We start from the raw sequence: 15,673 nt of genomic DNA, 5'->3' as shown, positions 1-15,673 counted from the left end.
CTCAGTCTATCTAACCTCTCCCTATAAGTCAAACCATCAAGTCCCGGTAGCATCCTAGTAAATCTTTTCTGCACTCTTTCTAGTTTACGAATATCCTTTCTATAATAGGGTGACCAGAACTGTACACAGTGTTCCAAGTGTGGCCTTACTAATGTCTTGTACAACTTCAACAAGACATCCCAACTCCTGTATTCAATGTTCTGACCAATGAAAACAAGCATGCCGAATGCCTTCTTCACCACCCTATCCACCTGTGACTCCACTTTCAAGGAGCTATGAACCTGTACTATATAGATTACTGGTCCAGTAACATAACCACTGCAGTACTTTACACACATCACAGATCGAAGTATGGAAAGAGAGAGTGATTTGATTTTAAATTAACAAATCAGGAGACAGGAACACGTCCCATGTATAATTAGGAGACTGCACAGGAAGCTGGTGTACAGACTGTTTCTTGTTGAGGAAGAGACTTGTATCGTTCCCATGTTCATGTCCCAGTTTTCCCTGTCTCCTGTGGACTGTAAGCATTGGGAGGTGTGTTCTGCGGGTGAGCAGCCCTGTAGAAATGGAACTCCTTTCTGTCTGCCTGACTCAGCCCCTTGATGTGTAATGTCCTGAACATATTGGAGATTTGACAACTCATTGAACAGTCTGAGCACTGGATTCTTGGGTAGTTACACCGTAATAAAATTCCCGGGTTCCAGTGCCATATAATTGTGCTTTAAAACTGGAAGGTAATTTCCTCACTGAACCTGCCGACATTGGAAATAAAAACAGAAAATGCTGGAAAAGCTCAACAAGTGAGGCAGCATCAGTAGAGAAAGAAACAGAGTTAACGTTTCAGGTCAAAGAGCTTTTATCAGAACTGGAAGATGTTAAAGGGTTAAAGTTTTTAAGCAATTACAGAGCCTGGGGAAGGGGGGGGAGGGAAGAACAAAAGGTAAGGTCTTCGATAGGATAGAGGGCATGAGTGATGAAATGACAAAAGGGATGATGGTGCAAGGCAAGGAGGGTGGGAATGGGACAGGTTAAGAAACAAAAGATCGGTCCAGAGAAGCTGCAAATGGCAACATCAGAACCATTACCAGCAGCTGCATTCCAATAAATAAAAAAATATTCAAATTGGGAGCATTGGTTATGATCTGAAGTTATTGAAATCAATGTTGAGTCCGGAATGTTGTAAAGGGCCTAATCGAAAGATGAGGTGCTGTTCCTCGAGCTTACGTTGAGCTTCATTGGAACAGTGTAGGAGGCCGAAGACAGAGAGATCAGAGTGGGAGTGGGACAGGAATTAAAATGGCAAACGACCGGCAGGCCAGGGTCAGACTTGTGGACAGAGCGGAGGTGTTCAGCAAAGCGATCACCCAATCTTCATTTGGTCTCCCCATTGCAGAGGAGACCGCATTGTGAGCGGCACATACAGTGTAGTAATTTGAAAGAAGTACAAGTAAATCGCTGTTTCACCTGGAAGGAGTGTTTGGATGTGACTGATCCTGGTAGTGATGTACAATCAGACTCACTTCCAACCCTTAGAAAACACAACAATGAGAGAAAGGCCTGGTTCACAACCTCCAAACCCAGTGTTCTCCAGTAACCAGAGCTTCTTTCCTTAATGGCTCCTGAGAATTCTTTTGTTTCAGCTGGTGGTAAAACCCCTGAGAGAGATCTGCCTCATCATTCATTACTGCCCAATCACAGACGTGGAGTAAGAAGGCTGCTATTTAATATTAAGCTTCAAAGAACAATTAGTGAGTGGAGACTAGAAAATAGTCTCTAAATATTGGGGTGACATCCAGTGGTGTACTCACATCTGGACAGAATGACCACAGGCTCAGTGGAAATTTTCCTGCCCTGGGTTGGTTTGGGTCACATTCTAGACAGACTTGGCGAGTGGAGACCAGAGCATTGTCTCCGAATTCTGGGTTGACGTCTGGTGGGGTACTTGCGTCTGATGGGCGCAGGTGATCACCCCCCCCGACCATTGTAAAGGGTATGTGGGCCTCTTTAGCCTTGGTTACAGTCCACCTAGGAGAAGGTAGTCCGAAGATACAAACCATGAGGAAGGCAATGGGAAAATCTTCCCTCATAAGTGGCTCAAGAATCTCATGTTTGAGACTTGAGTTAGGACCTGTTCTGGGGGCAGAACACAATGTCCAAATGGACATCACTTTCCAAATTGACACTTGTTGAAAAGGTCATGGACAGGTATAGGAAATAATCAAAAGGCTAGTGGAATGCTGGCCTTTATATCTAGAGGACTAGAATACAAGGGGGTAGACCACACCTGGAGTACTGTGTTCAGTTCTGGGCACCGCACCTTAGGAAGGATATATTGGCCTTGGAGGGAGTGCAGCGTAGGTTTACTGGAATGATACCTGGACTCCAAGGGTTAAATTATGAGGAGAGATAGCACAAACTAGGGTTGTATTCCCTGGAATTTGGAAGATTATGGTGATTTGATTGACATTTTGAAGATATTAAGGGGAACTGATAAGGCAGATAGAGAGAAACTATTTCCGCTGGTTGGGGAGTCTCGGACCAGGGGGCATAGCCTAAAAATTAGAGCCAGGACTTTCACGAGTGAAGTTACGAAACACTACTACATGCAAAGGGTGGTAGAAGTTTGGAACTCTCTTCTGCAAACCGCAGTTGATGCTAGCTCAGTTGTTCATTTTAAATCTGAGATGAATAGATTTTTGTTAACCAAAGTTATAAAGGGGTATGGGACTACGGCAGGTTTATGGAGTTAGGTCACAGGTCATCCATGATCTCATTGAACGACGGAACAGGCTCGAGGGGCTAAATGGCCCACTCCTGTTCCTATGTTCATCGGCCTCATTCTGAAAATGTCACCTTTTATTTTTATCTCCAACCAGCAGCAGCCTGTTCAGTTCGCCTCAGGGAAGAATTAATCTGCAGCATTTGTTTGTCCATTAACACTAATTAACAAAAATTTGTGTTATATTTGGTATGTTTTTTGTAAAAGATCGATATCAACTCGAGCTTTTGTATTTCGATTTCCCTCTCCTTATCTCCCCCCTTTTTCTATTTGTTTCTCCCACCTTCTCATCTCTCTCATTTTGCAGTTTCCTTTCTTTCTCCTTTTCACATTTTCTGTTTCCGATCGACCTAATCCTCTCATCGCTCTCGTTTTTCGACTTACTATTTTAGTCTCTATCAAATTTCTCATTTTTCTGTTCCATTTTTCTCTCCCCTTCTTACTCTTTTCATTCTCCACTTTCCTTTTCCTCTGCAGAACAACTTTTCTATTTCCCTGATCTCTCCATCTCATCCGGCTCCTTTCCCACTGAGCTTTTCCATCCCCCATATCACCCATTTTTTAGTTTGCCTTCCTTCTACCCAAATCCTCCATGTCTCATCTCCTTCTGTTCTTTCTCCTTCTCAGTTTTTTTCTTCTGCTTATTTTTTCTCTCCTCAACTCTCATTTTTCAATTTCCATTCATCTCATCGTAATTCTAACTCCCTTTTTTGATTTTCTCTTTTCTCTCCCTCTCATACCTATTTTCGATTGACGGATTCCTCTCCTTATCTCCCTCATTTTCCACTTACAATTTCCTTTCCTGCTCATCCTCTTTTTTGTCTTGCCTTTACTCTCCTGATCTCTCTCAATTTTCCATTTCCTCTTTTTTCTCTCCCCATCTCCTCCATTTTCTCTTTAGCTTTCCCTCTCCTGAAATCCTGTCATTCTGAATTCTTTCATTTTTCTATTTTACTCCTTCTTCGTGCTCCCAGTTTCGTCTTACAACTTTTCTCTTCCCACACTCCATTTTCGATTTCCCTATTCCTCTCCATATCGTGCCTCTCACTTTCATACAATCATAGAATGATACAGTACAGAAGGAGGCCATTCGGCCTATCGTGCCTGTGCCGGCTCTTTGAAAGACCTATCCAATTCGTCCCGCTCCCGGGCTCTTTCCCCGTAGCCCTGCAAAGTTTTACCCTTCAAATAATTATCCAATTCTCTTTTGAAGGTTATTATTGAATCTGCTTCTGCCACCCGTTCAGACAGTGCATTCCAGACCATAACTCACTCATGTCGCCCTGGATCTTTTGCCAATTACCTTAAATCTGTGTCCTCTTGTTAACGATTCTCCTGCTACTGGAAACAGTTTCTCCTTATTTACTCTATCAAAACCCTTCGTGATTTTGAACACCTCGATCAAATCTCCCCTTAACATTCTCTACTCTAAGGAGAACAACCCCAGTTTCTGTCGTCTCTCCATGTAACTGCAGTCTTTCATCCCTGGCACCATTCTGGTAAATCTCCTCTGCACCCTCTCTCAGGCCTTGACATCCTTCCTAAAGTGTGATGCCCACAATACACCATCAGGGGCCTGACCAGTGTTTTACACAGGTTCATCATAACTTCCTTGCTTTTGCACTAAATGCCTCTGTGTATAAAGCCAAGGACACCATATGCCTTTTTAACAGCCTTCTCAACTTCTCCTGCCACCGTAAAAGACACCCCCAGGTCTCTCTGTTCCTGCACCCCCTTTAAAATTGGACCATTTAGTTTATATTGTCTCTCCTCATTCTTCCTACCAAAGTGAATCACTTCACACTTCTCTGCGTTAAATTTCATCTGCCATGTGTCTGCCCATTTCAGCCTGTGTCCTCCTGAATTCTGTTACCATCCTCCTCACCGCTTACTACATATCTGAGTTTCATGTCATCTGCAAGCTTTGAAATTATGCCATGTATACCCAAGTCCAGGTCATTAATATATATATAAAAAGACAGTGGTCCTATTACTGACCCCCTGGGGGGCATCACTGTATACTTCCCTCCAGTCTGAAAAACAACCATTCACCACTACTCTCTGCTTTCTGTCCCCGAGGCAATTTTGTGTCCACACTGCCACTGTCCCTTTAATCCCATAGGTCTAATTTTGCGAACAATTCTATTGTGTGGTACTTTATCAAATGCCTTTTGAAAGTCCATATACACAACATCAACTGCACTACCCTCATCAACCCTCTCCGTTAATTCATCAAAGAACTCAATCAAGTTAGTCAAACACGATTTTCCTTTAACAAATCCATGCTGACTGACATAGCCTCCATTTTGTAATCCTTTATTTTTTTCCTTCTCATTAATCTTATTTTCTGTCGATCATTTCCTCTCCTCTCAATTTTCTATTTCCCGATTTCTCTCCTACTTTGCCATTCTCATTTTCTACATACCAATTAGAATCATAGAATGGTTACAGCATGAAAGGAGGCCATTCAGCCCATCGAGTCCACGCTGGCTCCATGCACGAGCAATCCAGCTAGTCCCACTCCCCTGCCCCATCCCTGCAGCCCTGCATATTTTTTCGTTTCAAGTACTTATCCAGTTCCCTTTTAAGGCCATGATTGAATTTGCCTCGGGCAGTGCATTCCAGATCCCAACCACACGATACATAAAAAAGTTTTTCCTCATATCACCTTTGGTTCTTTTACGAATCACCTTAAATCTATGCCCTCTGGTTCTTGAACCTTTTTTTTTCATTCATTCATGGGATGTGGGCATCGCTGGCAAGACCGGCATTTATTGCCCATCCCTAATTGCCCTTGAGAAGGTGGTGGTGAGCCGCCTTCTTGAACCGCTGCAGTCCGTGTGGTGAAGGTTCTCCCACAGTGCTGTTAGGAAGGGAGTTCCAAGATTTTGACCCAGTGACGATGAAGGAACGGCGATATATTTCCAAGTCGGGATGGTGTGTGACTTGGAGGGGAACCTGCAGGTGGTATTGTTCCCATGTACCTGCTGCTCTTTTCCTTCTAGGTGGTGGAGGTCGTGGGTTTGGGAGGTGCTGTCGAAGAAGCCTTGGCGAGTTGCTGCAGTGCATCCTGTGGACGGTACACACTGCATCCACTGTGCGCCGGTGGTGAAGGGATTGAATGTTTAGAGTGGTGGATGGGGTGCCAATCAAGCGGGCTGCTTTGTCCTGGATGGTGTCGAGCTTCTTGAGTGTTGTTGGAGCTGCACTCATCCAGGCAAGTGGAGAGTATTCCATCACACTCCTGACTTGTGCCTTGTAGATGGTGTAAAGGCTTTGGGGAGTAAGGAGGTGAGTCACTTGCCGCGGAATACCCAGCCTCTGACATGCTCTTGTAGCCACAGTATTTATATGGCTGGTCCAGTTAAGTTTCTGGTCAATGGTGACCCCCAGGATGTTGATTGTGGGGGATTCGGCGATGGTAATGTCGTTGAATGTCAAGGGGAGGTGGCTAGACTCTCTATTGTTGGAGATGGTCATTGCCTGGCATTTGTCTACATCTTATGAGCCCAAACCTGGATGTTGTCCAGGTCTTGCTGCATGCGGACTCGGACTGCTTCATTATCTGAGGGGTTGCGAATAGAATTGAACACTGTGCAATCATCAGCGAACATCCCCATTTCTGACCTTATGATGGGGGGAAGGTCATTGATGAAGCAGCTGAAGATGGTTGGGCCTAGGACACTGCCCTGAGGAACTCCTGCAGCATTGTCCTGGGGCTGAGATGATTGGCCTCCAACAACCACTACCATCTTCCTTTGTGCTAGGTTTGACTCCAGCCACTGGAGAGTTTTCTCCCTGATTCCCATTGATTTCAATTTTACAAGGGCTCCTTGGTGCCACACTTGGTCAAATGCTGCCTTGATGTCAAGGGCAGTCACTCTCACCTCACCTCTGGAATTCAGCTCTTTTGTCCATTTTTGGACCAAGGCTGTAATGAGGTCTGGAGCCGAGTGGTCCTGGCGGAACCCAAACTGAGCATCGGTGAGCAGGTTATTGGTAAGTGCCGCTTGATAGCACTGTCGATGACATCTTCCATCACTTTGCTGATGATTCAGATTAGACTGATGGGCGGTAATTGGCCGGATTGGATTTCTCCTGCTTTTTGTGGACAAGACATACCTGGGCAATTTTCCACATTGTCAGGTACCTGTCCTGGAACAGCTTGGCTAGAGGCGCAGCTAGTTCTGGAGCACAAGCCTTCAGTACGACAGCCGAGATGTTGTCGGGGCCCATAGCCTTTGCTGTATCCAGTGCCTCAGCCGTTTCTTGACATCACGTGGAGTGAAATGAATTGGCTGAAGACTGGCTTCTGTGATGGTGGGGATATCAGGAGGCGGCCAAGATGGATCATCCACTCGGCACATCTGGCAGAAGATGGTTGCAAACGCTTCAGCCTTGTCTTTTGCACTCACGTGCTGGACTCTGCCATCATTGAGGATGGGGATGTTCACAGAGCCTCCTCCTCTCTTTAGTTGTTTAATTGTCCACCACCATTCAGGACTGGATGTGGCAAGACTGCAGAGCTTTGATCTGATCCGTTGGTTGTGGAATCTCTTAGCTCTGTTGCTTCCGCTGTTTAGCATGCATGTAGTCCTGAGTTGTAGCTTCACCAGGTTGGCACCTCATTTTTAGGTACACCTGGTGCGGCTCCTGGCATGCCCTTCCACACCTTTGTGTGTGGCTGTCTCAGGATGTGTGTAGACCCCCAGTATGCAAATACCAAGTGTCACTACATGCTGGTTTTCTGCCTGTCCAACACAGTGAGAAGGATTGGCCACGGTAGCCAAGCAGGTGCAGGACGTCCCGTTCAGCTGGACCGTCCCCTCTCCCACCTGCCCCAGGTGGAGAAGTTCCTGTGGAGGAACCCCTTCGATCACAAGGCCATCAGACAGTGGTCAACATAAAACGTTCTCAGAGTCCTGCAAGGAACTGAGAGGTGGACTCGATCGGTTTCTTCCCCGACCAGACGGTGGTGGAAACTGACCACAGGCACCAGGATGTAGCCTGGATGGTGGTTAGAAAGACCCTCCCAATGCGGTCCTTCCAACACGCACGCAACCTCAGTGTTACCGCGAGCTGCCCTCGAGGCTGTGCTGGTGATGAAACCGTCATCCACCTCCTGGTGGGCTTCCCCCTTGTGCAGAGGGTGTGGAGAGAGATGCGCTGGTATCTGTCCCGGTTCATCCCCAACAGTTCGGTAACACAGGACGCTATGCTCTACGGACTGTTCCACAGGAAAGATATCACTTGTGACTGGAAGACCATCAACTAGGTGAAGGAGGCCCTTTGATCCGCACGAAACATACTGGTCTTCCAGCTGAAGGAGCTGTCCATGACTGAGTGTTGCCGACTGGCACACTCCAAGGTCCAGGAGTACGTGCTGCGGGACGCACTGAGGCGAGGTGCAGCCTACGCAAAGGCTCTATGGGGAAAGGCCACCGTGTAAGGCCATCCGACCTTGTATTGTTCACCATGAGTCATAAGAAATACTGTGTTTGAATTGTAATAATGAGATCGCTTTGTGTACTATCTATCTGTGGTGTTCTTGGTTTGAAATGTACTGTTTTGGAATTGTGATATTTACTTTGAAATGTGTGTACCTTTTAAATTCTAATGAAATAAAGTATATTTTGAAATTTAAAAAATGCAAACCATAACAATGACCCAGGGTTATTTGGTGCACTTTTCTGTTCTGGTTCTGGCAGTGCCCAGTGTGTGCTTGTACCACTATCTGTAACGAGAACAGAAGGTACATTTATGAGTACATTAGTACACCTTGCTACTTTACAATTGCCTTTGAAAGTAACGATGTGGAACACTGAAGACCATCATGTTCAGTTCTCACCAGATCTGAAGACAGGATCATATTGGAACATATGAGCTGCCATGTGCCCTCCTCCCACATCAAAAGGAATGTCTTTGACTGTCTCGAACATCTTCTGCTGGTTGTCAGGGATTTCACTGTATTGCTCTCCCCATCAGTGCCACTGTAGGCCCTGTTGTTGCAGACCACCTTATTGTCCAAAAGTGACCTGAGCAGACAATATTGGCTGTGGTCATTCTGCACTCATCATGTGATGCTGCATTAGCTTCCATGTACTGTCATGGCTGCATGATGCAAATGTTAGAGACGCATTTCTTTAAATAAAAAGCACCAGCACCATTGTGAAATCTTTTACATAATTATATTAGTGTCAATACAGTGCTAAGTATGACTACTACGGACTGATTTTAAAAATGCACGTTCTCAGTGGGGAATCTCACCCACTAGAAGTTCATATTGGGACATCGTGGGGCACTGTCCACATTTTTCCATCCATTAAAATTTGCTCGCTGGGAGTTCACATCTACTGAAATCCGGGTGATTGAACAGCTTGTTAACGACTTGGGCAATTTTAAAATGAGCCTCAGTGCCGGCATGTGTTGATTGGACAGTTTTTGCCGGACACGATAATTGAATTTGTGAGGCACGAAACTGACTGGAGGAAACCCAGGTGAAGCCTCCAGTTTGACAGACAGGTGCTCCTCACGAACAGAGATAAGTGAACTTTGATACTGATTTGTAAAGGAGGAAAATATGGTCATTTGTGTTTGACAGTAAAGAAAGTTCCTGGATGCCAATTTGCCATCTTCACAATTCACTGCCACAGTTCTGAAGACTCTCGAGTGGTTGGAGTCATACCGAGCAGAAAGGAAGATGGTAGTGGTTGTTGGAGGCCAATCAGCTCAGCCCCAGGACATTGCTGCAGCAGTTCCTCAGGGCAGTGTCCTAGGCCCAACCATCTTCAACTGCTTCACCAATGACCTTCCCTCCATCATAAGGTCAGAAATGGGGATGTTCGCTGATGATTGCACAGTGTTCAGTTCCATTCGTAACCCCTCAGATAATGAAGCAGTCCGAGCCCGCATGCAGCAAGACCTGGACAACATCCAGGCTTGGGCTGATATGTGGCAAGTGACACTCGCGCCAGACAAGTGCCAGGCAATGACCATCTCCAACAAGAGAGAATCTAACCACCTCCCCTTGACATTCAATGGCATTATCATTGCCAAATCCCCCACAATCAAGATCCTGGGGGTCACCATTGACCAGAAAGTTAACTGGACAAGCCACATAAATACTGTGACTGCAAGAGCAGGTCAGAGGCTGGGTATTCTGAGGCAAGTGACTCACCTCCTGACTCCCCAAAGCCTTTCCACCATCTACAAGGCACAAGTCAGGAGTGTGATGGAATACTCTCCACTTGCCTGGATGAGTGCAGCTCCAACAACACTCAAGAAGCTCGACACCATCGAGGACAAAGCAGCCCGCTTGATTGGCGCCCCATCCACCACCCTAAACATTCACTCCCTCCAGCACCAGCGCACAGTGGCTGCAGTGTGTACCATCCACAGGATGCACTGCAGCAACTCGCCAAAGCTTGTTCGCCAGCACCGACCAAACCCGCGACCTCTACCACCTAGAAGGACAAGGGCAGCAGGCACATGGGAACACCACCACCTGTACGTTCCCCTCCAAGTCACACACCATCCCGACTTGGAAATATATCGCCGTTCCTTCTTTGTCGCTGGGTCAAAATCCTGGCTCTCCCTTCCCAACAGCACTGTGGGAGAACCTTCACCAAAAGGACTGCAGCGGGTGAAGAAGGCGGCTCACCACCACCTTCTCAAGGGCAATTAGGGATGGGCAATAAATGCTGGCCTCGCCAGCGACGCCCACATCCCATGAACGAATTAAAAAATGATGGAGGGATTGCAGCATAACCAGTGAAATTTTCACATTTACTTTATTATATTCTGAATTTAATTCACTTCACCTCACAATGAGACCTAAAGTTTCAAATACGAAAGTGTAAGTACAGGTAAATAAAGCCTTAAAAAGGCCAACAGCACTTTGGGCTTTATAATTAGGGGCATTGAGTGCAAGATTAACAAGTAATTCTAAATTTGTACAAACTCTGTTTAGGCCACAGTTAGAGTACTGTGTGTAGTTTATAGAAAGGATGTTAAAGCCAGAGAGAACATACAGCATCGATTCACCAGGATGATGCCAGGGATGGGAAACTGTGGCTATGAGGAGAGGCTTGAGGGACAGGGATTGTTCCCACTGGAGCAGTGAAGGGCAAGAGGAGATTTAATAGACGTTTTTAAAATTATGAAGGGTTTTTATAGAGTGACTATTTCCTCTGATTGGGGAGTCAGTGATGAGGGGGGTCATCAATTGAAAATTGTCACTAAGACAGTGAGAAGACAGGGTGGGGAATGTTCTTTGTATTGAGACAGAGACCATCGTATCTTTTAAGGGAAAATGTGGTACATATTTGGAGCAGAGGTAGATACAGGTCTATGGGGAAAGTGCTGGGCACTGGGGTTAATTTTGGGCTGTTCTAGCAGAGAGCCTGGCACAGACACAATGGACCAAACGGCCTTTTTTTGTGCGGTAAATATCTGTGATTCTATGGTATTAATAACTACTAAAGCAATATAGTGCTGCTCTGGTAGTTAAAAAGAGAACCAGCAGAACTACAGCAAATGATGAAACCACCATATGGGCAATCGATTTAAGAAAAATTGTGTGACTTGTAGCAATAACATGATAACAGAATTATAGGAAGGAGAAAAGATCGGAACGAACACAAAGAAAAGGAGAGAGCAACGGGGAAAAGGGTGGAATAAAAGGTGACGAGTTAGGGGTCAGAAGAGATTGTGGGGCCCGAGCACAAGTCAAAGATAAAAACAGAGGACGGAGTATACGATGGGGGAGTGGGAAAAAGGAGAAATGGGAACAGGAGAAAAATGTTTCTAAAGTGATATAAAAGTAACTAATTGAATAGTGGGAGAATTGAAAGAAGTTACATTAAAACTATAGTCAAAAATGGAAAATGAAAGGTAGAAGGGAAAATGACAAAGTGGAGAGAGGACGGGAGGAGATCAGGAGATTGCTGAATGCTGCACTTTCCATTCATTTCCTAAACTGTAAATGTAATAATGAGAGGGGGGAGTGCAGCGACGAGTAATTCAGGAGTCCAATCTGAAGCGTTGCAAGAATCTCCGAGGTCGTCGGAGAGAGGGAGGAACAAGTTCCTTTTTTAAAACAGTGATGAGTCAGAGCAAAGGAGGAAGAAACAGGTATAAAAGGGAGAGAGGGAACAGAGACATGCAGAAGCCGGGGACAGGAGAGAGAGAGAGTCAGACCAATATAGACATCTAATCATCTGGGAGTTAGGGACAGTGAAATACATTGAGATCAGGAAAAAAAGACAGCAACAGTCTGAGCACCAGGAGCAGCGAGTGAGGAGAACACTTACTGTTAGTTTTAGAGTAGCCCAGGCTGAACACTCGTGAGCTGAGATGAAGAGTCTCCTGTGTGTTTTGGTAATCAACATGTTCCTCACCTCCTTTCCCACTTCTGTCTTGTCGCAGAATTTCAAGAGCGGGGAATCAGGTGTCAAACTGTGCGACCGGGAGTTCATCAGAGCCGTGATCTTTACTTGTGGAGGTTCTCGCTGGAAGATGTTTCTCGATAACCAAAACGGTGAGTATTCAAAAACTCCCTTTACTGTGTCCCTGTCCAAAAAACAATCCAAGTTCAGCGTTAGAAATCGAGAGGTTATAGTGTTATTGATGGAGGCTCTCACTGAGCCAGGGATATAGTGATCATATTAGGTTTATTGTAACTGGAATATGCATCTTTCTATTTATATGTAGAGGCTCACTCCGAAAAGTTCACCGTGGGTATGAAGATTGTTTTAAAATTAGAAATTGTTCATTTCAACTTTATTTGCGAGGAGCAGCCATTCTCTTAGACCTTGAGGGGAGAAACGTGTGTATTATAAGATTATTATTAATATATGTTGTGATGTAAAACGTCTGCGGACTGCAGTCAGCATCAGACAAGGGTGAGTAGAAATGTTGGAAATACAGAGCGGCTCAGTGATCATCTGAAGGACAAGTTAACGTGAGACTCGTTGTCAGAACCATTATTTTCAGGAGAGAACCGCTGTCTTTCGGATGCTGACTGACCTGATGTTCATTTCCAGGACTTTCTCTTCTTATTTCAGATTGTCCAGCAGTGTCAATGACTCTTTTATCTGTAGCTCTGAGTGGGTAAAGTTGGGTGCAGTCACCTGGAGGAGGTCTCACCCAGCAGTTACTGTTTATTTGGAGCTAGAACATCGCCTGACTCTGTGATGAAGCAAGGCTTCCCATCATGGAGGAGGTATCCTGGGTAAATGCTGGCATCACCACACGTCCTGATCATATTTTAATGGAATCTCACAGTGCTTTTAGGGCGCTATTTTTGTTTAGTGCGAACATCATTTATTTAAACACTTCACACTTTCCACCTCTTTTCTGATTAACTTTTTAGAATTACCGACCCTAATTATTGTTTAGAGATGTGACTATACTTCAGGTACAGCTCACAGACCAGCACCTGTAAAGTGTGATGCACAACTGGAAGGCTTGAATTATGCTGCATCTGACCCTCTGCCCAGTCAGTGCCCGCAGGCATGAAGATGCAGAATTCTGCTCGCTGACTGGTTGTACTTTTAATGTCAGCAGAGAAAAGGCTGATGAGAATGTTGATTCATTCCCAGTACTGCAAAGATTCAAATTTCAGTTTAAGAAGCCATAGAGTGCACTGCCTGAGAACTGGTCAAACTCAGCCTGACACGACACTGGAGTTATACTGCACCTGGTGTGAAGCCCAAGTGGTGTGAGACTACCTTCTGGAGATGGTCTCATATCTGTTGCCTTTGATATACTGCCTTGGATGGGGAACACAACTCCTGAGTTATACTTCCAGTTTCAGTGCGCTGTGTATCCAAAACCGCCTTGCATAGGTGTAAAGGTGGTACAATGACACAGTTAAAGGGACATCTGTCATTCTAAGCAGCAATCGGAAAGGAAGGTCAATAGCATAAAGATTTTAATTTGAAACAATATATATTTCCACTGACTTGTAAACCACTGATTTATTTCACGAACAATTCCCATTTGAAGCACTGGGGGTGGAGGGGGGGTGGGGGCGGTGGGTGGCAGGCCAGCAGAACATGTCGAAGATTAGGCTATTGGTAGAATACCTGAGTAGATGCATGACGAAGGAGGCCAACAGAATATAATCGACCTGACAAAATTCCAGCATGTCATCCTTGAATGTGGAGGATGGTGTCAGATGAGGCAATCGCTGGCCCATAGTGAGTATGACCTAGCAAATTTATTATTGGTAATTATCAGCATTTCACCGATATCAAACAGCACTGGGATGGCATCAGCTTATCGAAGTTATTTTCTGTTTTACCTTCTTTCCGGATCAGGATCCTGGAAATAAGGATAGAGATGAATGGTTTGAGAAATTGTTTTTGAAGGGGATGGCTAAGAAAAGACAACAAACTGGATTGGAAAACGATGAATCAAAACAAGGTTCTGGTATAGATTCAGAAGTCTGAAGTGCACGAACTGATTCCAGGACGAGTGGCCGAATCCCATTCTGCAAATAGCTATTAATAATAGTTTGACCGTGCGTAATGTATTGACAAAAGAGCAGAATTTCCAGCTGTCAAGCAGGGGAGAGAAACTCACAAATCAAAAATTACAAACATGTAATTCCTATCGGCAGGGTGGGGTGGGGGAGGGGGGCGGTGGGTGACGGGAGAGAAAGAGAGCAACAGTCCAAGAGTTAGAGAAAAACAAATCTGCCAATAGACAAAAATGTTTCCCTAAACACATCAGAATGGGTAAGTTCTCTCATGAGGTCGCTCCCCTCTAGAATTGGTGATCCACTGACTGGTGCTTTCATCAACTTTCTGTCACAACTGCAGCGCAGAACTGTTCAACTGATTGACCAGACATTGATTACCCACTCGGGATAGTTGTCAATTATTTATCTGACTACGTATGCAACAATGTATACTTAAACAACTATATCCGCGCAGTCAGTATACAGTGGAGTACATTAAAGCAGAGGACTTTTGAGAGTCCAGAGGCTGGAACATTCCTCTGCCCTGGACAGAGGAGCGCAGGTGAAAGCCTCCTGCAGTCGGGACAGAGGGAAGGAAAATAAAAGCAATTTCAATAACCAATTAGTGATGACAGGTGGAGTTTTATTTCTGTTCCAGATCCCTTCCAGACCTCATCTGATAAGGACTACTTCAAGGAGATGGACAATGACAGGAACCAGCAACTTGAACCATCTTTTGCAGAGCAAGTGTTCGACGATTACTACAACCAGGATGAGCAGATACCAGATGATTTCAGTGAGTACATCCGCCAGATTGACGGAGGCAGCAATAAAGACCAGGCATTTGCATCGTCACTGATGCAACATCTACCCTGGGCCAGATCCTTCACGAAGAAAAGGGATGGATCGGCAGAAATGTTAAGAAGATGCTGCACTTCTGGCTGCACCAAAAAGGAAATCAGCACCTTCTGCTGAAAACTGTACATCTCTATTTATAGAATATTCTGCACACATGGACTCTGTTTAAGTAAGACTGTAAAATGTGCATCAATTAAACATCTCACAAATGTGGAATAACGCAAACGTAATTTACATGTAATTCCCAGTATGGTTTATGGTCTATGTGACGGACTTGTGATAGTCATCCTGAAACTCTTACAACAAATAAAAAAAATTGCAGCTGTTAAGGTTTCAACTTTTCATTTCTTGTGAAAATTATTTTTTGTAAATAGTTTATTTTGTTTGTTAACAAATATTTTAGTCTATTTCCCAATGGTCTCCGCACACTATCACTCATCCCCATGAGTAACCTCTGGGGTGAGATTCAAAAAGCATCCAATCAAGGCGAATTTAGTATGTATTGATGATCACAGATATAAGCTTTACCTTATATAAAACCATATTAGCTGGTATAATAAAATATATAT

At 44.8% G+C, this 15,673-nt stretch overlaps 1 protein-coding gene across 1 annotated transcript; it reads left to right on the top strand.

Moving 5' to 3' along the window:
• Positions 1-11,932: 11,932 nt before the first annotated feature.
• Positions 11,933-15,221, top strand: LOC137320602 (relaxin-3-like). The gene is made up of 2 exons (XM_067982286.1): positions 11,933-12,320; positions 14,905-15,221. The coding sequence occupies exons 1-2, from the start codon at positions 12,137-12,139 to the stop codon at positions 15,219-15,221; spliced, it is 501 nt and encodes a 166-aa protein (XP_067838387.1). The 5' UTR covers positions 11,933-12,136.
• Positions 15,222-15,673: the final 452 nt, after the last annotated feature.

The sequence above is a fragment of the Heptranchias perlo genome, chromosome 4 (assembly GCF_035084215.1).
Source record: "Heptranchias perlo isolate sHepPer1 chromosome 4, sHepPer1.hap1, whole genome shotgun sequence".
NCBI lineage: Eukaryota > Metazoa > Chordata > Chondrichthyes > Hexanchiformes > Hexanchidae > Heptranchias > Heptranchias perlo.
The sequence above is the reverse complement of the archived record's forward strand: the minus strand, read 5'-3'. Positions and strand labels throughout refer to the sequence as shown.